Here is a 25,271-nt window from a genome sequence, read left to right on the forward strand (position 1 = left end):
GCCTCAGTGATGTATTAGGTGATAGCTATTTGAGTATCAACACTGGGCTATTATGTAGACAATACTTCAAACTGTTCCTAGAAAGAGGAGGAGTCCCTGTCTCAATGACTGTTTCTGTGTGTGTGTGTCACACAGCGCTAACTCTAAGGTCTTGCATCAAATCCCCACCATGTTCGTAATTACAAAATCTAATTATGAGCAGCTGCATGAGCCATCACATGCAGACAGAATGCAGCAAGATGCCTTGGTAAAGATATGACAAAATGAAATTATGAGCAGATGTATGAACCCTCTCACACACACACACACACACACATACACACACATCCGGCTGGAACCCACAGGTCATAAAGATGGTCTATCTTCTATGAATATGTAAGAAGGATCATGCCCCGGTCAAGCTGAAATCACAGAGCTGGGTGGTCTGCTTACTATTCATACATAGGCGTGTGCAAAAACACACACATTTACACACTCACAAACACACCTCCTGTCCCCCCACCCCACCACACACCACAGGGGAAAACCTCAGAGCGTTGGCCTCTGTAGTCATGCAGAAGGATGGGATCAACCTCTGCTCTTTGTTTTTCCCGATTCTGCGTCTGAAGTGTGTGCGAGTGTGTCTGCCTGTGTGTCTCTTGGCCTCTGACCACAAATCTCTCTTTATCTCCCTCTCTCTCTCACTCTACCTTTCCTCTAAACACTGCTAACAGTGTCTGGGATTGTGTAAAGTGGCGTTGGGGAGATGAAAGGCTCCCGGTGCTCTTCACGGTGGAACTGAGCAGAAAATAAGCAGCCGCTAAGTCCTCCCATAAACAAACGCACAGTGAAGTCAGGAAGCCATGCGTACGAGTGCACCCGACTCTGCCGCCCATGAGATACACACACACGCACGCACATGCACACATTCCAATACTGTGAAACATTGTACACATACAGTAGGTGAGCTATTATCTCACAGATACATCTGTGCTTAAAAGTCAAAGCTCATTGTGTACAGGCACCTTATTAACAGTATTGTGCCCTGGATGCATACAAACACACACACACACACACACACACACAAACAGAAATCACCTACAGCAGTGGTTCCCAACATGCAGGTTGGGACCTCCCAAGGCAGTGTGATATGTAACTTTTCTCTAATCTTTGTTTATCTGAGCTGTGGAGAGTTTTATCTCATCAGGACTCTTATAATTATTCAAATGAAAGAGTCTGAGCAACTCTTTGGTTGAAGCTTATCAAGGGTCCACATGCCCAAAATGATTGGGAACCACTGACCTACAGTAGAATACACAAATATCTACCAGAGTCAATATTTTTACTGATTTCTAACTTTGATAAATAAAAACTTTTCTTCTACAAGACCATTTTTGGAGCCAAATTTCTCAAATGTTAAATATTGTCTAAACACAAGCAGCTGTACAAGAACTAACCGCTCATATAAAGACATGCTCTAAATGGGCAAATCTCAAAGACAGTGTTTTTGCTCAATGGGTAAATCTTCAGATGCACTCCACAAAGTATTGCCTAACCTTTAGGCTGCATCACATCATAAACTCATAAATTTATGTGAATGCAGGTAGTGTGTCTAGGCTTAGGAGGTGGGGCTGCAGGGGTGCCCAGAAAACAAACAAAAAAACAAGCAGAGGCCTACGACGGAAAGTTAAAACAGATTCAAGTTTTGGAGAAACACAAACCGACGGCATGCTGTGGTGGCCAATCATGTAACCAGCAATCAGACCAGAAGTCGTCTGCAACCCATTGGAACAAGTCATTCATCCAACAATTTTCATCCGCTTATCCGGGGCCAGGTTGTGGGGGAAGCTGGCCGAGCAAAGCACCCAAGACATCGGTCTCCCCAGCAACGCTTTCCAGCTCCTCCTGCCCAAAACACTTCCAGTGGGAGGTGTCCATGAGGCATCCTGATCAGATGCCTGAACCACCTCAACTGACCCCTTTTGACACGAAGGAGCAGCAGCTCTGCTCCGAGCTCCCTCCGCATGTCCGAGCTCCTCACCCTATCTCTAAGGCTGAGCCCAGCCACCCCAATCCATCTCATTCGCAATCTCATTCTTTCGGTCACTACCCAGAGCTCATGAACATAGGCGAGGGTTGGGACGTAGATGGACCAGTAAATCGAAAGCTTTGCCTTCTGGCTCAGCTCCCTCTTCACCACGACGGACTGGCGCAGCACCTGCATCACTGCAGAAGCCGCACCAAACCATAAGTAATACAATATCTTTCTATTGTTCAATATCATAGCGAATAAAAAAAAAAAATAATATTAATGTTCATGTTTAATATTTGACAAAGGAGAGCACTCACTTTTTTTGTGTGCACTCATTATCTTTTGTGGCAGTAAAGATACTGCAGTAATGATTATCAAAAGGAATTCTACAGATCTTTAAAGCCAACATAACCAAACTTATTGAACACAAATATTTAGATACTGAGATGGGGAGATTTGTTTTCTCTCCACCCTCCATTTAGGTGACCTACACCAACATGTGCAAAAAAGCAAACTTCAGGTACCATGAACAAGCCATGTAACGATCAAAAACTTGTTTTACAACTGGCAAAATTTTGTTTTAAATCAGGAACTAACTGTGAATCAGACCACACTTTTGATGCCAACTTTCTGTATTTAACATGTTTTCAACTGTCTGCATTAATCATGTATTGATGACTGATAACCAGCCCTAACCAAGGTAGTGAGGGAGATATGAGATGTACACACGGACAAAATAGGATGGAGTGAGAATAGAGGAAAGGAAGCTGGAGGCTGTTTGCAAGGCCTGTGAGACCTGAGTCCGGATATGGCCTGGATATGCAAGGGAGAGTCAATTACTTCCCTCCTGGCTGCAAACGCACATGTGCACGCACGCACAAGTACGATCACACACACAAAAGACGAGTGGAAACTCTTTTGTTAAACATCACAGCTGGTGCTGAGTGGAACATGACCAAAAAAGGGAACATGCAGTAAACAATCTATGAACAGAGTGCACTTTGTATGAATGGAAATGTATAACGGCAATGTCTGTGTGTGTGTGTGTGTGTGTGTGTCGGTGCCCGTTCCCGGGGTGCCACCAGCCAGTGAGTCATGGCTTTGACATTTCCATGCAGCGTAGTGTATTACATTACTCCTGCTGTGCAGCGGTACAGGCTTTTATCATCCTCGTTAATAAGCTGACCCTGGGCAACCGACAACCTTTACAAACACGCATGCACGCAGGTATACATGCCTGCGTGTGTACACACACACACACACACACACACACACACACACACACAGAACACTGGCTTACGTTCTTAAAGAAGTTTAAGGGTTTAAGGAACACTCCATCAAGGTTTTGTTTGTCGTCAGAATTAATTTCAGAGATGATGTCTGACATGTCATCACAGATCACACCCTCACATTCACCTGAGGAAGACCATTTGAGGTCAAAACGCCATGTCTAAGTAAAACAAAAGCTTGGTAACGTGATAACAGAGGCTTCATAAAAGCAGCTAACAAACAAGGGTTTGCCTAACCAAGACCTTGTAAAGTAAAGCTGCGTTTAAAGAATACTTTTGGGAGCGTTGAAATTTCAGCGTGCAGACAAGCTCTTCTTTTTGTTAGTACAGAGGGGTTTTCCCACAACAGCACAATGATCCTGTGTATCTGTAAACGATTTTCTAATACAGGATGCTCGACCTTTTGACGGATTAAAATTCCAGACTTTGTCTAGACTTCTTGCAGACCTATTTGTTTCAGTTTTATGGTCACAAGACATCAAATTTGCCCACACTGTCATTTTTATATGAGGTCCGTGTGTTTTGTGGGACTTTTACCTTTCATGCTCCTTTAATTAAGAAAAAAATGTTGACTTTTTCCATGCTATGTTTCAACAGGATGAAATGTCATCATAGATGACCAAGACAAGTTGTCATTTCCTTTTTATTATTATTAATTATTCCATCAAATGCACCATAAACTACTTTTGATTCATGGCTAACAATTATTTAGATTTAAGCAACGACAAGGTAAAGCAATGAAGTTTTATATTTTTTCCAGGCTTACCAGACTTGCGCAGACACTCTGTAATAAACCAAAGTTTGCTAATGCATGTGTGTGTATGTGTGTGATGAGTAAGTCTTCCCTACCGACAGCAGATGACAGCCTTGCAGGACAACGCCAAGTCAAGGAAGGCCTGGCGGAGCTCGAAGGACAGTGCGTATTTCAGTGTTTGACCATCGATGATCAACGCCAGCTCATTCTCCTTCCTCAGAGAGTCGCCCAGGGACGAACAGTGAGCTGTCAGAGTGGCACGAGTAGCCTACAAGGAGACAAGACACAGAGAAAGGGTTTGGGTTATTCTTAAATCTTTAAGGGAAGATTGAGTAGATATTTTCCCTTTTCCCCAAGCTAAGCTTCAGAAACTGGTTAGATGCTTTTACTGATGAGAATTTATCTCCAGCATCTCTTCAACAGTTGGTTCAAGTCAGCAACACACACACACAAACACATCAGTGCTCATAAGGATGCATCAGGAAATGCTGGTGGGTTTCTCGTTGAGTGAAACCCTAACCTCTAACCCTATACCTCACCGCTAATTGCCGACAATCTTAAATCCTAATCTGCACCCTGACCAAATGCAACTCTAAATCTCACCCTGAAAATGACTCTTTTTCTGATGTAATCCAGCAGCAACGCTTTTAAGTGAAAGCATTTCCAGGTTTTATGCATTTGTGGAGATACTGTGGCTTCACAAAGTGGTGAAAATACAAATCACACACATCAAAACACAGACAAATTTGCTGAAAGGTCAAAACCACCGGCGGTAAATGGAAGACATATGCTCTTGGTTGCACGGGCTGCTTTCATCTGGGGAAAGAATTTGCTTCTGTGTACACTCAACAATTAAGAATGCCAATATAAAGTTCACAGTTGTTCTAGACATCATCACAACAAGCTGACGCTATAGGGGCCTGGGGGCATGCTGAACCATGGTGTCAAAACTGAGAGCAGAGAGAGAAAATATGCAAAAGACACACAAAACAGAGGAAAATGGAAAAAAAACGATAAACGAGCCAGATTAATGTCATAGCAGGGTAAAATGCATCCTTTCTATCAGCAAAGTGTAAGTGTGTGTGTGTGTCTGTGTGTGTGTGTGTGTGTGTGTGTGTGTGTGTGTGTGTGTAAATGCCAGCTTGCCTGCAGGACAGTAGTTTGAGGGCAGTTTTGATGGAGCTCTTGATAATAGAGGAACAGGGATTAATAGAGAAAATAAACATCCCACGGAGTTGTAATGAATTCCATGTGGAGGAGCAGGCACGCTATAAGCTACCAGTCAGGCCACACACACACACACACACACACACACACACACACACACACACCTGAATTCTTCATTTCCACTGACTGAAATTATGATTTCCATGGGATCTCAATGTTATAGAGCATTAAAATGCTTCAATATGCATCATCTCTGCCTTGTGTGGTCCATCTGTGCCTTTTAGATGGGAGGCAGACGTTCTGTTGATCATACAATAAGAAATTAGAAATAAAAAGGAACAACTTTTAGCTTTTACTTACAAATCATTATTAAACCATTTAAGAACAGTAAATAAGGTTAGATAAGGATAGATAAGGTTAACAGGACTTAACAGTTCCAGCCCTGACCTAAAGCTCCAGTTTGTAGGATTAAGGGGGATATATTGGCAGAAATGGAATACAATATAATGAGTACGCCTTCTTCAATGTATAATCACCTGAAAATAAGAACTGTTGTGTTTTTATTACATTTAAATGAGCTGTTTAACTACACAGGGAGCAGGTCCTCCTATATGGAGATCCCCATGTTGCAATGCCATGCTCCTACAGTAGTCCAGAATGGACAAGTCAAAACTTTGGCTCTAGATAGGTCCATTTGTGTTTTTGCGTCAGCTACCATAGATAGCAGTCCCTCTGCAACAAATGCACAGGAAAAACACTGTTTTTTTTAAACGCAAATCTGCTTTATTCAGTGTTTTTACCGGTTTAAATCACTGCATCGGTTGGTTTTGGAGAGGAACAGACCTCCGCGGATAATTCTGCCCCTGTTAATAACCTCCTGAACATCTGGATCTTAAGTTATTAGGGAAAAAAGGTTTGCACACATTAGGTGCTGGTGTAACAACCTGTCACCCTCATGCCAAACAGCGTCAGTGAAACACTCATTTGTACTATGAAACTGCTTTATTCAGTGTTTCTACCAGTTTAAATCACTGTGTCTGCTTGTTTCAGTGAGGAGGAGACCACTGTGGACAATTCAGCTCGTGGTAAAGTCCTCCTGAATGTCTGGATCGGAAATGAGGTGAGCACACATTATCAGGCACCGGGCGAACGGCCCATCTGCGACGTGCCAAATAGCGTCAGAGAAACACTGATTTGTAACATGAAACTGCTTTATTCAGTGTTTGTACCAGTTTGAATCATCATCTGGTCTGTCTGTTTTTGGAGAGGAGGAGACCTCTGCAGATAATCTGGCCTCTGGTAAAAACCTTGCTAACAATGAACACTGAAAGAATTCTAGCCAGGAAAAGTTCAAACTGATTGCAATCTGCAATCCTCACCGCTAGACGCCACTAAATATACCTAAATCTTACGCACTGTTCCTTTAATTTTTCTAAGAACTCTTAACATGAAGGAGATCACCAGGTGAATTCACATTATTAAAGCCTATTAAAACCACTCCAACACTAACCAGATGTTTTATCCATCAAACAGCTCACTAACTGTCCATCTAGGGACAGTTTTGGTAGTTGAACATGTGGAATTCAGCTTATACACATAATAAATAGGAGGCATGACGCAAAATGAAATGCCCCATAACAGGAACTGTTTGCGGAAACACGGGCAATACAACAAAACACACAGCAATCAGCCACACAATACCAAACTCTAGACGCAAAAGTGCACAAACATTTGAAAATTTGGCGGCGTTAACAATCTACACTGACTCTTGTGGTGGGTTACTGGCGGTCATTGGACCTGAGAGAGTCCAGTGACCCGCAGAGAGATGACCCCTCTGTTCACCGGTCAGCATGTGCAAGAGAAAGCAGCACACACACACAATCACATATACATGTATGTAATCATATGAACAATGCGGTCTCTCTTCTTCCTGCCAAATAGTGATGCACACATGCACACAAGTGTCCCTCCTCTTCCCAAAAATTCCCTGCTCTTGTTTTTTCAGCCTGAGGCTGTGTGTGTTTTTCTTTGTATGCCGGAATTCCTGTTTGCATTCACCTTTTCCCCCAAACAGGGGAAAGGAAAACAAAAACATAATGAAAGGATTAAAGGAGATTACAGGTTGTCAGAGTCCCGAAACTCAAAGTGTCTGCGTGTGTGTGTGTGTGTGTGTGTGTGATGTGCATGTGTTATTACAGAGGAGTGAAACACGTGTACGCATGTATGAGTGTTTGCATGTAGGTGCACAGGGGTTGCATGTATGTGTACATGTCGTGCATGTGTGAGAGATGAGAATCTGACAAAACCTCCTTTTCCCTGCTTGTCCTCACCTCATCACAGAGGAATGGACACAGAAAGCCTCAGCGGCATAATGCAAAGTAAACAGCCTGTAAGTGAAAAATGATTGTATGAAAACACTGCACATGACACATATTCGGGGCGGTGGGTGTTGATGCTTCAAGTATTGCACAACTTGCTGCATGGAGATTAATTCTGTGAGGCTCTTTCTGACATTATATGAGTGGGTGTGTGAGGGGACAGCTACAATCCCACAGACTGTATGATTTATTTAGGGGAATAATAATGTCTGAAAGTCACAATATCATAAACCACATCATAAAGGCACTGAAAGAGGGGGTCACACACACACGGGTTAATCCTCAAGTGAATGCAAACAGTTCACCAGCCTGGCAGTGAGGTGCTAATACAACACAGCAACTTGTCACAGCAGGTTGAGTCAAAGCTTAAGCGGCGGCTAAGATAACCCGGGATAATAACCAGGCTAAGTATGCAGGCAGCATTAAAGAGCGAAGATTAAAAAAGTAACTAAGGTACAAACACTAGTTAGCTCTTGAAGCTAACAGGCGGCCTCTTCCTCAAGTACAGCATGCCCAGACCTAACTGTATCCTCATGAGAAAGACCAGCGTCTTAACATGAAAAGAAACAGCTCACAAAAGGTCCACTATGATCTGTTAACACTTTCTCAAGAGAACAAACACGAGAGACCAAAGAAAAAGCCGTTAGTATGTAACTTTCCTCATTCTCACGCTAAATTACCCGCCGTTTCTGTTTGCTTAATTATTTGATTGCAGCAGTTGCAATATGACAGATCTCATTACCAAGCATTTTAATGTTCCAAAATAAATGTTTATTTTGTCATGTGCATCTGAGCTTGAAGAAGGTGGAAACACCCACACACATGCACACGCGGGCGCACAAACACACACACACACACACACACACACTTTGTAAACCATGTTCGCAGGCCCTTCTGCGTGGAATTTTATCAGGTTTATATTTGGATCGCAAAATGGGAAGGGCATGGAGGCAGTTTGAGATATCACAGGTCACCTTCTCTCATTGCATACTTCAACATAACACACACACACACACACACACATCTATCTATATATATATATCTATATATATATATAAATGCACAGAATGAGGATGGGGAAAGCCAAATGTTGATCCATTCCAGCCGCCTTCTCCATTCAAAAAGAGCTTAATCGCTAGTGCCATTATGACAAATGTATAGGCAGAGTATAAAATATACAGAAAAGCACTAAGCAAGATAGACGGAAAAAAGAACAAAGACAAAGGGAATGATGAAGGACATGGAGTGTGAAGTCAACTCGGGAAAAGGAAGACAGAGAGAGCGAGAGAGAGAGAGTGAGAGAGAGAGAGAGGGGTGCGGAGTGAAAAAAAGGCGGAGAAAGACTCATATCTGAAGTGCAGATTCTGTCACCACTGAGATTTAATATACCGTTTAATTATCAGACTGTGCATCTGTGCAAACACCCACATCCTCTGCTGCCTGAGCCAGCACACACACACACACACACACACACACACACACACACACACACACACACACTGCTGACCAAAAAAAAAACATGTGGACTTTAACAGTGGGAGGCCTGGTGTTCAAAAAAGTATAATAAATTAAAAAATGCCAGAACAATAGAGCATGCAAGTTGAGGTGCTACAAAATGTGTATGTTTTAATGTGTGTTTGTGTGTGTGTGTGTGTGTGTGTGTGTGTGTGTGTGTGTGTGTGTGTGTGTGTGTGTGTGTGTGTGCATAAAGATGATTAATGAGCAGAAGAGAGATGTTGTTTGTTTAAGAGTTGTACTGCGGGCAGCATGACAGGGAGCGGGGGATTGTGGGAAAGTCAGATGTAATGTATATTCAGAACTATCAAGCCGATCAGGGTGATCATGTGCCACTGCATTTGGGGTAAACAGAGAGTGTGTGTGTGTGTGTGTGTGTGTGTGTGTGTTTGTGTCTCTCTGAGTGTGTGTGTGTGTGTGTGTGTGTGTGTGATTCAGAGACAGAAATAAGAGGGCACAAAGGAGACTTTACATTCGTACGCTTGTCCTTCAATATTGACTAAACAGAAGCAGACAGGGCAAAGATTTGTGTCAGTCTGTGTGTGGTATGTGATCCGAAGGTGACAGATGGCGCTTGTCACAGCTTCAGTGGTCGCAAACCGTTTACCCAGGAGGCATTGCTCACAGGGTTTGTTTTGATGAGGAGGAGCACCAAAAGGAGATCGCATTACCGCTCACTCATCGCCCTCACATGGCTCGGCCCCCTTCTGCCCCCCCTTTTCTTTCTCAATCCAGATTGTCTGTCTCATACATGAAGTACAATAAACACTCCCTCTGCTGTAGTCACAAACACACTCCTGCCGCTTTCACTGAGATAAACACACGTATTTTGTTGCTTGTTCTGCTCTTCCTCGGAATCTCGCTCTAACCCACGCGCTCATTTTTCCTGTGTAGTCGCTTCCTGTGCATAGAGAGGGTGCTGACAGATGTGGAGGTGGTAGTGTGAAGGAGACATGGAGCGGAGAATGGGCTTGGTCAGGATGGGAGGAGGAAGGGGGGGGTTGCATCTGCCGCCAAGACTGCCAACTGCAAGATCCTTCGTACAGATCAGACGTCACACTGATAATAGCAGAAGGAGGGCGCGATACAGACAAAGACAAAACTTGGGACAGTTATTTTTTAAAATGGTGGCAAGAGGTCAACCTCACGGTGAGATTTTGATAAGCAGCTTCTGCTTTTGCTCACGCACAGTTACACTTTCAAACAGGCCCACAAGCATAAAGAAGCTGAGCCAGCGCAAAATATTTTAAGTGTGAGATAAATGAAGACAGTGTTGCTTTCATCCGTGCCGACAACCGCTCTCTGAAGTCGTCCTGATTGACAGGCATGACTGTGACACCACGTGCACACACAAGCATGCCGCATTCATACGTGACAGAGAATGTTTCTTTTCTTACAGCCATGTGTCCAAAAATAAATCCAGATTTGCGAATCAAGAGGAAAGGACGTCGGATATCTGATCTCACAAATACCTGATTTTCTGTGGGATGCCATTACTCTACTTGTGTATAAGAAGATGCTATATTATACAAGTTTTTCTAAAATTGGGTTTTGTTGCTTCAGTTTATCATGTTGTTTACTCTGTCTCATGTTTACTGTGTTGCATTTACACTCACTTCAAAGTGTGCAACAAACACAGCCGGCTCTGAAGCATACTGCAGATCATGAAAAATTCCCCTCATGACCCGTGGTTTATGTTTCATGTCAGCCAGCTGTCCCTCTCAACTCTCCTGTCTCTGTGTGCCATACAGAAATGTGTTAGTACAACTATTTTACAAAAGAACCCCCTGAATGATTAAAAACCCTGAGCTGGTACAAATTCAAAAACTTGCTTCAGCAGAGTGGAACTTTGCCATTTCTGTGTGGGCCAGGCTTTCCAGCTGAAAGATGGATTCCCTGCTGCACCACGTTGTTTTGAGTTGTTGCTAAATGGCGTGTATTGAACGGAAAGTCTTTGTCTGCATTTGGCGTATGGATTCTGAAACGGCATCACACAGAATCGTATTAACAATTTTTTTCCAGTCATCAGGAGTGTTAAGTCAACGTTTTATTTAGTTCCAGTTGCCATTCACTCTCAATTAAATCTACATGATAAAAAGATTTGTCTTAAAGGTGTAACTTCTACATTTTTTTTACATGATCAGCTCAACCACTTTACATACCATTCCCCCCAGTCTTTTTTTGTTTATACTGGAAGTCCCATATTTAGACAGCACCTCTCAGCAACAGCCTAAATCCTTCATTGCTGCAGTACATCCTGCCTCATTACAAGTCATTCATCTGTACAAGAGAGTTTATTTCAGTCTGGAAATATTTCTAATGACAGGGATGAGAACGGTTTTTTTTCTTTTCTGACATGTGGGTGCAAAAAGACTTCGTGATAACAAAAACCTCTTGTCTGATGTGCTATTGGATCTGCCTGTGTTTATGTGTAATCTCTGGGTAATCTATGGGCATAACAATCCCTTGGGCTGCAATTAAAGTTTACAGACAAAGATTTCAAATATTTATAAGCCATAACAGAAGAGAAGAAAATAAAACAACTGTTTTTATGTTGTCACCAGTTCGAGCCAAATGTTTCATCCTCCGACCCAGACTGTATTGACCAGACTTTGAACTGTTTACTGGAAAAGTACAGTATGTGGTCAAACATGGAAGACAGGCAGCTAACAAAATCTTTCAAACCACGTTAAGAATGATCCACTTACAGTGCTAACTGTATTAGCTTCCACCCTCTTGTGTTAATTGGACAGGCGATTCTCAGGCTAAAGTACCCATATCACCCTCACATTAAACATTCAGCCTGTCCAATTCAGTTTACTCAGCGTCTAAGTGGCCTTGCACGCTGTCTGGCTTTTGACCAGCCAGACACCACTTTGATGCACGCGAGTATAAAATGTATATTCCCTTTACTAGAATACAGTGAAACAAAATAATTATTATAGGTGTGAAGTTGTGCAATTAAATTTTAAATTATGACCATCATTTAAATCCTTTCACACAGGATTCCAGTTGGATGCAATGCTAACCACACAGAGCTGTCTGATGCCGTGTTGATTATGCTATAGACTAATAAAATCCCTCTTTGGGTACACAAACAGGCGCTCACACACAAACACCCGTAAACACGCACACAAGCACACACACAGTTCCGACGCTTAGAGTTTATAAGGCATAATCTCCCCAGTCTCACATATAAACAAACCCTGTAAAAGTGAACACACTGTGATTGTGTGTGTGTGTATGTTTGAGTATAAGCACACATGTGGGAGTCTGGGAGTGTGTGAAAGAGAGACAGACGCAGAGACACATGACAGTAATCAAGCCACTTTGGTTAAACAGAAACCTGAATGCAAAGATCACATAACCAGGGTAGAAATTTAATCTAGAGAGCTTAGATCTAACTCTAAATAGCAAGAGGAACAGACACACATGTATAGTCTGTGAACTGTGCTGCCATTTAGCAAGACACAGGTTAGATAAAGAGACACAAACAATGTGAAAGCACTGTGGGATCGTTAAAAGTCAGGTACTGTACGTGAATATTGTGACAGAAACAGAAGGAGGGAAAGAAGTGATAGTTCCCTACTTGTCTCTTTTCATCCCTTTCTCCAAAGGGACACCAGAGACTTTAATTGCCCACACCTGTGAGCGCACAAAGAGCCCCACCCACCAATCTAGCTGTGGACCACACCCTAGTTCCCACGGTAACCTGCTTAAGACCCCACCGCATAGCCCCTCCCTCCTGTATGCATACACAAACAGTCCCAACACTGTACAAAGTGCACACAGACATGAATGAAGGCGGTCGGCAAGAGGACGAGGAGGGTCTACTCACATCCAGAGAGTCCTCGTTGACGATGATGAGGGACATGCCGTGTGTCACCAGACGACAGGAGTAACCTAAGAGACAAACAGTGGAAGGTAGAAAGCGGGGGATGGGAAGGAGATTAGATTTACTCAAACCCAAAACACAGGTGAAAAACTGGTCTCATGTACAACTGCAAAATCCAGCTCCATTCTCTCACAGCTACCCGACTCCACTCTCTTCCGTCAGCCTCCAGCCATCATATCTCTATTGTGGGCTGTTCAGCTACATTATACATCAAATAGACACAGCAAAACTCACAGTAATCTGAATACTATTACAGGTGTAGAGAGCAGTTTGATTATATAAAAGTGTGCGGAAAAGTACACTCTCAGAGGATGTCCAAACTTTTAAACTAAATTTTGTTTTTATTTGTGTTGTTTTTGTGGCCATCTGCCACAGACTTCCACCACAACTACCAAGAGAAACCAAATGCACTAACGACATTGCTGTGCAACCTTAAGTCCCTTCTTCCCTGAGCACACTGGCCACTGGCAAATTTCACTTCGAGACTGCAGATGTGCCTGATGTTTCACAGCTCACATAATGCCCTCTATTCTTTTTGCCATGATTTAATAATCTCCACAATAGATGCAGTTTCCTAGACTGCTGCACATCAGTCTGCAGTGACAAGGGGACTTCCACACCATCGCTGGCACATGCTCCACTAAAGCTGCGTTCAGACTGTAGGCAAATCAGATCTTTAAGACTGACTGTCCTCACTGTTATTTGCAAGTTGTGTCTCCAGACATCACCAACCTACAGTATCTGCATGGGTTGCTGCAGTAATGATGTGGCCTTCAGTAACGACCAAACTACGCTGGTGGCAAAGCTTTCCACCACAAGTATGAGAAATGGAGATCCATCATTGCGCTCTCCAAATGCCATCATGTCGCTGTGTTGTTCTCCAAAGCGCTCTGCTAGTACCAACATGGATTCTGCTCAGTACTTCTGTCCTGGATTTGATGTAGTTGTTGTGTGCAAGTGATGCAAAAGAGACTTTGAAATCCGACTGAAGCCGCCAGAACGTCCAGACGGAGACGCAGTTGATAGAAATCTGATTGAAATTGCATTTCAAATGACCTCCAAATCTGGTTTGGAGCTGACTTGCAAAAAAAACGCATTACATGTGTTTTGTTTTTGTTTGTTTTTTTAGCTGTCTAGACTTTCTCTAATAAATCTGGATGCAATCTAGATATGCCAATCTGAACAAGGCCTAAAAACACCCTATTCTCCATCTTCTTCTGGCAAAACTGTCAGTGCTGTGACTTAAACTCACATTTTGGCCATAGTGTGAATATTAAATGCTGTTCTCCGTACCTATGTTGATGGCTGTCTCCTGTTTGTCCCCAGTGAGGACCCATATTTTGATGTCAGCCCTCATCAGAGTGGCGATGGTCTCTGGCACGCCGGCCTGCAGACGGTCCTCTATGGCTGTGGCGCCCAACAGCAGCAAGTTCTGTTGATGTAACAGAAGAATGTCAGAGAGATTATTTGAGAAGCAAAAATTATTAAACAGTGAGAATGATCTTATTTAGGCAAAAGATCCAGCCAAATATCACCAGTTTGTATGTGAGGGTTCTTTCTCTACCGAGAACATCACCCTTAACTAGTTAGAGGATGAGAACGATGCCAGAAAGTTCAGTTCAGTTGGTACAGCAGCTCATTTTAGACCTCTGTACCAACTCTGTGTCTACGTGCCAAGAAGTAACCCATTACCTTTCCCCCCCTTGCTTTAATTTGTTCAGCATTTAAATGCATGTGTACCCTCATTAGACATACTCGGACGCACACACAAACACTCGCACAGACACACAAGTTAACACTACTGTGTTGTTGACTCCAGTTTTATGGGGCTTTTGGCAGGCTGGTGCAGGTAATTACCCTTGTGGTCTCCCAGTCTGAGCTCCCCTCCTCCTCCAGCTTCCTCTTTTTTTTTCTCCTCACTTACTTTTCTCACCTAGACTCTCTACTTTAAATCCTTCATTTTCCCACATCTCCTTAGCTCTCTTCTGAATATCCTCTCATCTGAAATCTCTGCAGTATGTTGTACACTTTTTGCCCATACAGTGCCATATTTCTGATCAACCAAGACATGATTCTCACAAAGTCATCCTTTCAGAATGAAGCAGTATCTGTCTTTATATTTTTCAGCTAAAAAAAAAAAAGACACACACCTTGAAAGGGACCTCTGACCGTGTATTACAAATTACTAAGGTGATGAGTAATGAAGGAGCACCGTGGTTATTCAAGTGTGGGAATCAATGGGGCCACTCTGCCCCCTGCTGGCATACACAGAGTGTGTTTGTGTGTGTGTGAGTACATATCAGGAGGAGTTTCATGGCATGAAGAATTTCCAGGGTTCTGCTTTGATTTCAAAACATCTCACATAAGGTCGGATACCAACAATGTAGATCACTATGGAGAATTTTACCTTTTCCAGTAGTTCATAACACTCCTCTAGTTTCTGAGCGCGGTCTTTGAGCACAGTGCTGACACGATTGTATTCCTTCAGCCACTCCTGGTAGGCTTCTTCCTCCAGGTCCACATAGGCAAAACACAAAGTCCTCAGTCCTGGAGAGAAGGGAGGATAAGATGATCGATCAGTGGATCATGGAGAACAGATTATGTTTCTGACAGGAACTGAGTGTTCCAATGTTTTTCCATTGGAACACAGAAGCAGCTAGAAGGGAGGAAACTTGGGAAAGATGGTTCTGGTGTATTTTAAGCCTAAACTGGAAGTGGGACCAAATAATGTCAAGTCTTGACTAGGCCTGACACCATAATTACGTTATTGACTTATAAAGGTCAGGTTAACATAACAATGTCACCATAATTTTAGTCAACATGATGCCAGAATTAACAGCAGGGGTCTCCCAACCGTTCTAAGACTTGCGTTTTGTCACAGTGCCTAACAGAAACAAACTATGCTGAGAGAAGTTTTGGTGTAATTTCTGGTCACACTGCTTCTGTCCTCTCGTCTGCCCTCTTAAGAGTTTTATATTGGGCTACACATAGATGTTTCTATGTTTTTTTAAGGATAACTTAATATTTTTTCACATTCCAATTCCAGTGTCAAAAACTCTTGAGAATTAAAAGTTTATTATTCTATGAAAGATTGTATTTGCAGGATAATACTATTATCATTATATCAGTGGCAATAAAATGGTCTTAAAATGACGATAATAAAAGTTTATTGCAATTATTTCTGGGACATTATATCATCTACCAAAAGTAGTTATCATTAGGCCTAGTCTTGACACTTCTATCTGAATTCAGATCAGTACCAAGATATGGCAAATAATGCTAATACAGAGCAAAATATGTAAAGTTGAGTCAGTGCAAAAGACTTGTTGCAGCAACGGCGAACATAGAAATTCAACTATGGCTTTCTCTCCCTCCACCTTTTTCTCTGTCTTACCTTCTGTAGCAAACTGCTCCAGGTGAGCAACAGTTAATTCTTTGTACTGGGACGTCTCAGTCAGACGCTCAAAAATGACATTATCCTGCAAAACAACAAAATAAGCATCCATGAAAATGTCAAGAGACATTTAGAGTACTGAATTACAGTTGTAATGAGATAAACATACAGCTCCTTTGCAGTAAAGCCGTAGCCGCCCGTGGGGGGTTCGGACCACCACAGACATGCGTTTGCGGTTACTGTGAAGGAAGCAGAGGGCTTAGTTTCAAAACACACAACAGTCTTATATTCCAGAGTTATTTACTGACTGAGAAGAACATTTATGGGAGTGTTACCTGGAAAACTCCAGCACATTCAGTAGCTCATAACTCATCTCTTTTCCTCTCTGAAATAAACAACAAAATGTCAGCTGTTACCTTTGCAAAAAGCAGCTTTTACTGCAGTGACACACACAGATACACACTCACAGCTTCGATTATGACTGAATGTGGGGTTCTTGCAGTGAAGACAAAGCCTAGCCCTTTGGCCCCTTTGACCAGCGCTCCTTCATCAGGCGAAGAGGCCTGGTAAATGATCTGGTTTTCCTCTCTCTCTGGGACCACCGTGTGGCACACTGCCATCATTGTCAGGAACTCGCAGATCTGAGGTGATGTAGGCTGTACACATTCACACAAACAGAGTGGACATGGTTTTTACAGCATCCTTTGGTTATTTTGGGGCTGAATAGGGTTACTTAAAATAAAGAAATATGAGAAAAGCCTCAGAGACACCTACATGGTTCTCAATGTTTTGGATGAGAGTCGGGTCGTCAAACTCTGTAGAGTTATTGCTGCTGGACGGCAGATTGCTGCGGGGAAAAAAATGATGGCAGGAGTTATTCTAAGATTGTGTGGAAAATTTATTTTTGGCATCATTTTAGCATCACAGCCTACAATAGGTGAGTTTTTGTCAACTATTTCTCTATTTTCTGATCCAAAAACTGTGAATATGACTGTAAAAGATGCTGAGACATGCAGAGCCTAAGTGGAGAAGAAAATCAGAAAGGTGCAGACAGCTACGAAGGTCAGAAGGTCACTGACCTGAAATCCTCCATTGACCGATCACAGTCAAGGTCAGGGAAGTGGCTGCAGTGATGAATGAGGGTGTATTGAAAGAGGAATCAAGTTACTATCAAGTTGATGAGTTGATTAGTTCATTTGATCAAGCATGCAAGAGTTTAATCAGCAGGATTTATAATGTCTTATTCTTCACTATAAGTTAGTCTGAGACATTAATTAAAATAATAATTAGAGATTAAAAGGTGACTCAGTGCTACAGTGCATTTAGTGGCATTTTCTTTAAGCAGCTGGCTCCTTTAAAGGCAGAGCTAAGAGACAAGAATGGATTTACAAGAAAAAAAGATGACTGACCCATATGTAATTCCCGCAATGGTACACTTCTTGAAGTGCATGACGTTACAGGTCAGAGTTCCTGTCTTGTCAGAAAAGAGGTACTTAACCTGGAAAGGATAGACAGACGGTAGGTAATGAAAGCACAAGTGATAACAGGCGTGTATTGACTGACTGTGTATGTAACGGTTACTGTAGTCATTCCTACTTTCCATCCTAAAGCCACTGATTATGAGGACGTGGAGGAACTGACCTGGCCCAGTTCCTCATTAAGATTTGACGTTCGAGCCATGGCTGGTGTGTCTGTCTCTGAGTAGTACATCTCCACGTCCTGAGGGAAAAACATAAGCAAAGTGATAAAGAGAAAGAGGAATATTTGAACACTTACATTAAGTTAATTTGAAAACATGCCTTATAAAACACACATGGAATTGAGCATGTGATCGGAGCAGAGTGCGAGGGAGCAGGGAGTGTGAGGGGAAAGATTTTGGATGGAGCGCAGTGTGGATTTTTTAAAAAGTTGGAGTGATGCCTTATCTCCCGCTCGACCCCGCTCCAATTTTGCTCCAATACCGCTCACACCAGGAGTTCAAAGTATGCCAGACTCAGAATGCATCTGTGTAGTGTGCACACACACTATTTTCTGTCAAAACTGGCTGGCGTGAACTCGACAGTGGGGTTTAAAAAGTGCTTTTTAAAAGGAAACTGAGCGATTTGAGTGGAGCAGGGGGAAATCTGGCTAAGCGCGGAGCGATACTGAGCAGGGGTGTAGAGGGAACAAACGGCTCTGTGGGCAAGGAGCAGAAATCCACTCACCGCTCCACTCTGTTCACATGCTCTGACATGGAACATACCCAGTTGATGAAGAGGGCCTGTGTGAACTTGACCACCTCCAGAGTGACCAGCAGGCTGATGGGGATCAGGTTGTTGTACAAGATGATGAACGTCAGCAGGTTATACGCAAAGTTAGTGGAGATGTCACCTGCACAAACAAATAATATTCACCTTTATGCTGACTCTTAAACTGTGTGTTAATCCCACTCTATCACTGTTAAGAGACTTTAGTTACAGCTTGTGAGATGTGGTATGTGTATGTGTGTGTATTCTCACCAGCCCGGGACAGGTACCAGCAGGCATCTTCAGTGTGTTCTTTGTTCCAGATGGCAGCGCCCACGGAGCTGATCAGAGCCATGACCAGCAAGATGCCAAACAGGACCAGGATCTGCATGTTGGTCACCCGCTCCACATTAGAGCGCTTCAGTGGTGCCTTGGTGGAGTTCTGGCAGGTGGACAGGTCGATGAGTACAACACAAAGACACTGACATCAAGACGGTGCTGGATGAGGGAACACTTTCACTGAGCTACAATGGTTTCTCTGGGAAGACATCCACTCGCTGCAGCCTTTGAACACTTTTGCTCCACTAATATAATTTGTCATACACAATTACAAAATCATTTTTGGCAGAAGAATGTGTCAGCAGTCCAAATGCTGTGACTGCTCCCAGTTATGAATGCATCACTCAGTTAAAACCTCTAAATTATTCCTATGAAGTTCACAAGGAAGGACAGATTCTAGTTATTAAATAACATCAAGTCAAACTTGTTTTCATGCATTGTACACAATTTACTAAATTCAGACAAGACGCATGGGTTTACCTGCATCAGTTTGGAGTCATGGCCAGTGTAGACAACAATGCCCACAACCCACTGAGTGTTTCTGAGCTGGGCGCCGCGCAGCAACACCTGGTCTGGACCCAGGGGAGCTGGACTGAGAAGAACAAGGGCGGTAATCAGCAACAGAACATGATAAATAAATGCAGATTCAGGGCGCCCTGCATTTTTGGGTTATTTATGAGTAAATTTGATGCATTTAGAAGGACATTGCTCTTCATACTGTGGGTGTTTTCTTCTTTCACTTCTCGAGCTTTACTTTTTTGCTTCAAAATTTTAGTTTATATAACCCTTTATAAAAGTTAATGTTGTTTTTACAATGACAGGCTGCATGTACCTGGTTGGTTTTAAAATGTTATCTCTTTTGTGCTGGATAAGTCTATACAAATATGAAATCTTTGATAGGTTTACAGATTTATCCTGCTGTCTTGGCTAGATCTGCTTTACACAAAGATACTATTTGATTTCTATTGACCTGTATATTAATAAAACCACAAAATTTAGCATATATAATTATGACTAACTGATCAAGGAAAAAACTATGTCTGTGTGTGTGTCTCACTTCTGGTTCTCCAGCCGCAGTGTGCCAGTGAAGTCATACAGGTGTCTGTTGGGACCTTCACACTCCAGACGACCTGACAGTGCAATCAAATCCTCCAGGGTCTGAAAAGAAGCTGTGAGCGAGAGACCCTGGAAAAAATTAAACAAGACAAGTAAGGGAAAGTTAAACGTGGGTGCAATTTTACAGGATTATCACGTAATACATTATGGAAAAGCAAAACAGGTCACAAACACAAATAACAAGAGGGGATACAGAATGGACAAGAATGACATGAAACATGATCAGATCTTATTTGTGACCCGTGTGGACGCAAACGTGAGGATTGCGAAGGTTTAATTTGAGACAGAGTCCTGAAAGCCAATGCCAACATTGTTCACCATCTTTTATTAATTTGTTCATTTGCATCCAAACTGCAACAAGTATTAGATGTTTCTAAAACACCACTAAGCATGTGCTCCAGTGTCATACCTGTCTGATCTTCAGGTTGGTTTCTCCATCCAAGTTGGAGGTCTCAGTGTAACACATGGCCTGCGGCTCGCTGTGGAGAAGACGCAATAAACACTGATTTGATTAAAGTGATTAATCCATCAATCCAAAGGAAATGAGTCAGTGACAATTTCGAAAATCAACTAATCAACTAGGGAATTATCTTTTTAATATTCACTTTATTAACATTATTAATATCAAAACTACTATTTGACTATTCCACCGCAATTTAAGACAGAAATTTATCATTACATAGTAATGAATCAAACGACTAGCCAACAGATTTAGCGATAATAAGAACTAATCATTATTTGCAGCCCCAAAAAAGTGGTATAACACACAACAAATGATTACAACACATTTATATTAACATACAAATGTAAATGAGCACCCACACACATACACACACACTCATACACACTGGAGTCTGACCTGGAGGACACAATAACCATGTCAGCTGGAAGGTGCTGGCCATTGGTCACCTTCACTATGTCTCCTACTGCCACCTTGTGGGCAGGACGCAGCAGTGCAACAGCATGAGAGAAAGTGGGAGGAAGAAAAAGAAGGGTGTTGAGGCAGAGGGTAAGGGGTAATAGGAGGGGTGAGGGAGGACAGAGAGGGGAAACAACAGGCAGGTTAATTAGTGACCAACCAAGAGGCAGCCAATAGAGATAGAAGAAGACTTGAGATAAAGTGACAGTGAGTACAGCGGTGCAAAGCTTTAACTCTTGTGATTAGGCTGCAAGACCAGAATGAGATACAAAGATAACAAGCATGTAGATAAGAGAGAGAAGAAGAGACATTTCTATGACACTTTATATGAGTTCTTCTGCCACGAAAAAGGGAGCACTTCAGTGAAACTAATTGTCAGCACCTCCCTTTAACATGAACATTACTGAGTTAGCGGGGCAGCTGGAGCAAATTCCTTCACCTTTTCTGACCCTGAATAACAAGAGGGCTGCATTCCTGCCCTAAATCGCATAGCAAGAACTCAAGTTTGATTTGATATGACCTGCTGGACCAAGAATGTACACAGCTGGACTCCGTTAATGGCTACACTCAAGAAAATAGTTGATGCATTTGTTGTTTAAGAATGTACAGTGAGCCTTCATTGTACTGTGACAAGGATTTATTTTGCTCAGGTGTGTTTAAATTTGGCAGAGATTGCACTGAAAACTTTGAGCAGGTCAATGACTTAGATGAGCTGCAGATAATCAGGGAAAACCTACTTATTCCAAAGACAACATGTGTCTCTGTGAATTACTGGACAAATCACCTACTAATTTACTTGTTATCTGTCCCTAAAACATCAATACTAATTGACAGAGTATCTTTTTACTGCGAGGGAGACAGGCGGAGAGACTGCAGTGTAGCCACAAGAAGTTGAACGCCAGAAATCCTGGACACCAAAAGAGGAGAAAATATGGGATAACTTCACAACAGGTGAGACTGAGACCGAAATGTCGCTCCTCTGAGACAAATGTAACCATTTAATGTAAAAAAGGCTAAAACATTTAAGTAGATAATCCCTCATTTAAAAACAACAACTAGACTTTCATTTTATTACAGTGCCTGCTTTTGCAGTATTTCTCATATTTACACTATTATTTGAATGTTTTTGCTTTCACTGATTTAGTTTTGTTTGCTAATCTACTTACATTGTTTTCTATTTTTAGAACAAGTGTATCTTAAAAGCTTGCATTTCTTACATGCTTTTTACAGTATTATTTCACATTTTCATGCTGTGCGTAAATGACTGATAGAGACAATACTTTTTTAATTGATCTAGTACAAAAGAAGACTACGGCAGCCACAGCAGTTAAAAAAAAAGCTGCAATGTAATCCCTATGGGCAATTTTGCACCATCATTTTAAGTCTATTAAAAGTGCTTGTTTCTGCCACTGACAGGCTCAGACTGTTATTAGAAGTGTCTGACACCATTATGGAAAAGACCCTATAGAGAACTTTTCTTTGTCAAGGAGAAGTCATGTTTTAAAATCTTGTGCCAGGTGATGTGTTGCAGGAAAACTATGGTAAAATGGTAGTTAGAGTTGGAGAGAGGAATGCTGGGAAGTCTGTTGTGTTGGAGTACAGAAAGCCTAGCTTAGTGTCATGTAAAACACTTTCAGTGTTTTATTTGGCTAATTTCAACAATGTGGAAAAGTCCATGGATTTTTAAAACGATACTTCTCCTTAAGGGACACTTGGTTACACACACTAAGATTTTTTTTTTCTTTGTAGGGTCTTTTCAAGAATGTTGTCGGACAAGTTTAATAACAATCTGAGCCTCTCTGTGGCAAAAACAAGCACTTTGAGTGGATGTAAACCGATGGCCCACAATTGCCCTTAGGGATTACATTACAGCCTGTTTCACTGCTGCAGCTAACGCAGTCTCGCTCAGTACTGAACCAATTTTAAAAATTGCTGTCTCCATTAGTCACTTACACATAAAATCATGGGAAAATGTTGAAATGTACATTAGTTTCCCTTTAAGCATGTATACAAACTGAACAGTGAAACCGAGGTAGAGAGGAAGGCAAAGCACAGGAGTGATGAGTGAGAGAGCGACACAGATGAAGTCTGTGATGATAGTGATACCTGTTTCCAGATGATCGTCTGCCAGGCTCCGTTCCGCAGCACTGAGAGACAAGGACAACACAGCCATCAGTCAGCCTATAGAGCAGCACTCATACAGTATTCATAGCAGCTAAACTTTTTGTCTAGGGCCTGCACTATAGTGAGTGACAGACAACAGCCATTCACTCAGCCATGAAAGGAAAACAAAACCCACACAAATAGACACGAGCACACTCGTGGAAAAGCGCACAGACAGTTGACGCACATTAGCAAGCACGCACATGCAGACGATACCTGTTGTCTTCTTCTTGTTTACTGTGTTGTCTGCTTTGTGTCTTTTCTGGAAAGACACAGATAAAGACAAGTTAGCTAAGATATGATGTTCTCCTTCACTTTAAAGTCTGAAAAGAAATAACTGTAGAGCAGGTGGTGCTGTGGTACTCACGTAGTCCTCTATGATCTCCTTGATCCCGGCCACAGTGAGGATGAAGATGAGTGGGACCAGTGTGGTGTAGCGACCGGTCGGTGATACATCAGGAATTTGCTGAGAAGAGTCAAGAGAGGCAGCACTCAGAAATCACTGCTGATAGCAAATGTTGAGTAGTTTAAAGAACCTATAATGGATCACCATAGTGACGCCACAGAAAAAAACATTAGACAAGGCAGCGGAGTGTAATGAGTGTGCTGTATAATGAATCTTTGATGGGTATGCACAGCCATGTGAGCATGATGGAAGGTGGTGCGACTTTTCGTGAGGCTCACACAGAGGAGAGTGCCCGCCTTCTCCTACCATCAGTGGGGAATATAATATTGTTAAGCAATTAGGTACTATTACTAATATCTTATAAATAACAAATATGTATCAGTATATGTGGTGTGACCCATTTGTGAAATATTCATGATTTACATTTAGTTTTTAGTCTCCTCCTTCTGGCTTTCTGAAGAAATGTACCAAAATTTAACTTTTGCCATCCAGAAAACGACGCTCAATAATCCATAACGCAGTATTTCAAAAATAGCTGGGCCTGTGGGAATCCTGGAATGCTTTAAAACAGACATTTCAGGATGTATCATCTAAAGTCTGTGTGGGCCACAGAAGCAATCTGAAACCAAACGGCACACTGAGCCGTTACAGTTGTGTGCGTGGGGTTTACCTGCATGAGTGCAATGAACAGGAAGAAGGCGTTGGCAGCCCGCCTGATCTGCTCATACAGGAACCGGGGCAGAAAGGTGAGAACCCCATACTTGGTGGTACTGCGGAAAAAAACGAGGAGAAAAGGAGACGTTATGCTCTGTTTACACTCAGACAGATGGAGGCAGCGCCAAGTAGTGCATTAGCAAAAGCAGGATTTCATGCATAAATTGTGTGCTAATGATTTTTTCACCTGACAAGCTCAAATAGCATTACCTTAACGGCTGGGTTTTAATATTGCAGCAGCTGAAAATCTATTCGAAACACTCAATTGTGCCCAGAGAGGGCAAACAGAGCCATTATGGGGTGCACACACATCACAGCTATAAATAGACCGATACTTTAAATCCAGCAATCTATATTTAGACCAGAAACCCCATAAAATAGGTGCAAGAAACCTTGGCGACCTCAACTTGTCTGCCAATCAGCTGTATTGATTGGACAGCTGTATTGATTAACCTTGTTTTACCTAGGAGCTACCGTAAAAGCTTTTAGAGAGGTTAAAAATACAAAAAGTCAACCTTCAAGTCAAGGCCTGCCTTGTTTTTTCCTGTATGGCCTGAGTGAAAAATAAGAGCTTCTGAAAAGGCATTTGTTTAAGGGATGGGGTGTGTTGGTGTTTATGTGTTTGAGTGCAGCAAGTGCAAGTACTGAATGGGAAACCACACCCCCTCCATCACAGTTCAGCATCTCCTAGGAGATGAACCCTTAACCGCTTTTTCCGTGTGCCTCACTCACGCAGACACAAAACTACAAAGAGCAGGACACTACACACAGGACAGAGTAGCAACAGCTGTTCGTCTGTCACACAGACACACTCGTTGTCCTGACCCTGACGCTCTGAATAACTCAGAGTTGGTGATACTACACCTATGATCCAACAGATAAAGCCGCCTTAATCCAATCAAAGAAAAGTGATATCTGACCACACACACACACATTTCCATTGGACCGCGCGCAAAAAAAAAGGAAAAACATGAGTTATTTTTCAC

General features: G+C 42.3%; 1 protein-coding gene across 5 annotated transcripts in view; it reads right to left on the reverse strand.

Annotated features, from left to right (window-relative positions):
- The window catches only part of atp8a2 (ATPase phospholipid transporting 8A2), a 57,165-nt gene that overhangs the window by 21,836 nt on the left and 10,058 nt on the right, over window positions 1-25,271 (reverse strand). For 4 of the 5 annotated variants that reach the window (XM_033638625.2, XM_033638624.2, XM_033638621.2 and 1 more), the window contains 22 exons: window positions 24,242-24,341; window positions 23,533-23,631; window positions 23,382-23,427; window positions 23,109-23,149; window positions 20,943-21,016; window positions 20,493-20,562; window positions 20,025-20,152; window positions 19,448-19,559; window positions 18,902-19,070; window positions 18,646-18,773; window positions 18,045-18,122; window positions 17,813-17,901; window positions 17,483-17,527; window positions 17,178-17,250; window positions 16,871-17,059; window positions 16,739-16,788; window positions 16,573-16,642; window positions 16,404-16,488; window positions 15,417-15,556; window positions 14,303-14,441; window positions 12,953-13,017; window positions 4,150-4,322 (listed from right to left, as the gene is read on the reverse strand). In XM_033638625.2, coding sequence (XP_033494516.1) covers window positions 4,150-4,322; window positions 12,953-13,017; window positions 14,303-14,441; window positions 15,417-15,556; window positions 16,404-16,488; window positions 16,573-16,642; window positions 16,739-16,788; window positions 16,871-17,059; window positions 17,178-17,250; window positions 17,483-17,527; window positions 17,813-17,901; window positions 18,045-18,122; window positions 18,646-18,773; window positions 18,902-19,070; window positions 19,448-19,559; window positions 20,025-20,152; window positions 20,493-20,562; window positions 20,943-21,016; window positions 23,109-23,149; window positions 23,382-23,427; window positions 23,533-23,631; window positions 24,242-24,341 — 2,163 coding nt within the window. The remainder of the gene's footprint in view (window positions 1-4,149; window positions 4,323-12,952; window positions 13,018-14,302; window positions 14,442-15,416; window positions 15,557-16,403; window positions 16,489-16,572; window positions 16,643-16,738; window positions 16,789-16,870; window positions 17,060-17,177; window positions 17,251-17,482; window positions 17,528-17,812; window positions 17,902-18,044; window positions 18,123-18,645; window positions 18,774-18,901; window positions 19,071-19,447; window positions 19,560-20,024; window positions 20,153-20,492; window positions 20,563-20,942; window positions 21,017-23,108; window positions 23,150-23,381; window positions 23,428-23,532; window positions 23,632-24,241; window positions 24,342-25,271) is intronic. The other variant, XM_078162826.1, reaches the window with a different exon arrangement.

This window comes from Epinephelus lanceolatus, chromosome 20 (assembly GCF_041903045.1).
Source record: "Epinephelus lanceolatus isolate andai-2023 chromosome 20, ASM4190304v1, whole genome shotgun sequence".
Lineage (NCBI taxonomy): Eukaryota > Metazoa > Chordata > Actinopteri > Perciformes > Serranidae > Epinephelus > Epinephelus lanceolatus.